Source organism: Paramormyrops kingsleyae, chromosome 23, assembly GCF_048594095.1.
Source record: "Paramormyrops kingsleyae isolate MSU_618 chromosome 23, PKINGS_0.4, whole genome shotgun sequence".
In the NCBI taxonomy this organism is placed as follows: domain Eukaryota; kingdom Metazoa; phylum Chordata; class Actinopteri; order Osteoglossiformes; family Mormyridae; genus Paramormyrops; species Paramormyrops kingsleyae.
The window spans coordinates 21,995,204-21,996,991 of record NC_132819.1 but is presented as its reverse complement, the minus strand read 5'-3'; the positions used below and the strand labels follow the sequence as shown (position 1 = coordinate 21,996,991).

General features: G+C 47.9%; 1 protein-coding gene across 1 annotated transcript in view; it reads right to left on the bottom strand.

The window, feature by feature from the left end:
* Positions 1-528: 528 nt before the first annotated feature.
* Positions 529-1,788, bottom strand: part of LOC111846920 (uncharacterized) — a 2,670-nt gene continuing 1,410 nt past the window's right edge. Inside the window, exons 2-4 of the mRNA XM_023817653.2 lie at positions 1,761-1,788; positions 1,402-1,608; positions 529-965 (exon numbers count right to left, since the gene is read on the bottom strand). The exon at positions 1,761-1,788 is cut by the window's right edge and continues 21 nt beyond it. Coding sequence (XP_023673421.1) covers positions 592-965; positions 1,402-1,608; positions 1,761-1,788 — 609 coding nt within the window. The 3' untranslated portion in view covers positions 529-591. The remainder of the gene's footprint in view (positions 966-1,401; positions 1,609-1,760) is intronic.

Here is a 1,788-nt window from a genome sequence, read left to right as displayed (position 1 = left end):
GGTCTTCAATTCAAATGCTTCTGACTCTCGCTGTCTTTGGAAGCCCAGAGATATGACAGGATGCTCATTTCCAGTAGTTCATGTTCTGTTTATCTTCTTATATTTAGCAAACATTTTTACCCAAATCAATGTACAGTTCCTGTAGTAATTGGGGATTAAGGGCCTTGCTCAAGGGTTAAATCACCCTGAGTAGTTTAGGATTTGAACCAGCAACCTTCCGACCACAGACGCAGCATTCCAACTCACTGAGCCGCTCACCACCCCTCTACTCTTGTCTACATAGCTTATATCTGGGAAAAGGAAAAATTGGAGCAGGCAGGACAGCCAAACACTGACCCTCTGATGAGAGCAATGAGCATGTTTACAGCTGGATAAATGGGGAGACATTTGCTTTCAAAACGTGTTCCCCATTTTAACAAAATACTAATTTACTGTTGCAACACCAATCTACAGTATTTCCTCATAGAAAAAAGGAGATTATATTTACAAGTTAGTTCCCTAAATCCCCCCCCCCCCCCCAAATACTGTTGCAGACTGTTTTTTATATGCAACAGGTATTAAGCAATACCATAATTATCCTACGTATTGGGTTTAAGGAGCAAGATTGACACCTGAAAGCTGGGCCACCTCCTTCATCAGGTCACCCGCTTCTTGTCTGTATCTTTGCGACAGATCCCTGGCCCGTTGGACCTCCTCCATGTTCTCCCTGAGGTTTGCTTCTACCCGTCGCTGGTCCAAATACGTCTGGGCAGCATTGCCGACTTGCTGGGCAAACTCTGCTTTGCACTGCAGCACCCAGTCAATCATCTCCTGCAACTTGGTGCTTGTCTCTGTGATGGTCTTGGCTGACAGACATATTGCCCTCAACTGCTGCTGGGTCTCCTGGAGTCGGTTGGGTACTGGGCCCGGTGGAAGCACCAGTGAGAAATCATAGCCCTTCATCTGGAGGCTGGGGCTGTAAGCACCTAAGGTCACAAACAGAACTCTGGTTAAGCTAATGCCATCAGCCACATCTAGCTTGGATTACACGCCTCATAAATAAAGTTCTTGGCATAATCAAGGCTATTTCACGAAGATATGAAGTGCCAACATGGGGCAGTGGAGGGGTCTCACAGTGGGGTCGAGGGCAACAGGGGAGATAACATGGTAAAAATTGCCAACCTGTAGAGGGGGGATTCTCTGCAAATTGTTGCACATTTTGCATGGCTGGCTGTTAAGGGGCACTTGGTAAAATTTGCCAGCCGGGGTGGTACACTGTGGTAAATTTTGCAGTGGGACCATCCACTGGTGCCACCTCAAGCAGGCTGATAGAAACAGCCGTCTGTTTGGTCAAAGCCCCTGCCCAACATGCAGAGAGGTAACTAATAAACAGTGAGAGTCACACATCTGCAAGGTACTCACTGTGCTCGTCCCTTATGTTCCTCATGCAGACAGAAAGGCCGTCTCCATGGGAACAGCGATATCTCCCCCTCAAGTCGGTCAAGCATTCTGTCATGGTCTTGTAATGTTCCTGCTGCCGATTAAAGGTCTCGGCGACGTCCGCGAAGGCCTGATCGATCTCCGGCACCCCCACGCGTTTCGGGGTCATCCTGGTACGCTTTTCCATGGCTGTGGTACAGAGTATAGCTTGTGACCCTCTTTGCAGACGGTGCCTGGACACGTCACACCAACTAATTACATTTACGGCATGTTACAAATTGCAGAAGTAAAGTGAATGCGTTTATAGATGTCATGAGTCCAGCAATGAATCAGAAGTTTACCAGTGGCCGTTGGGGAGGCTTGTGTGAC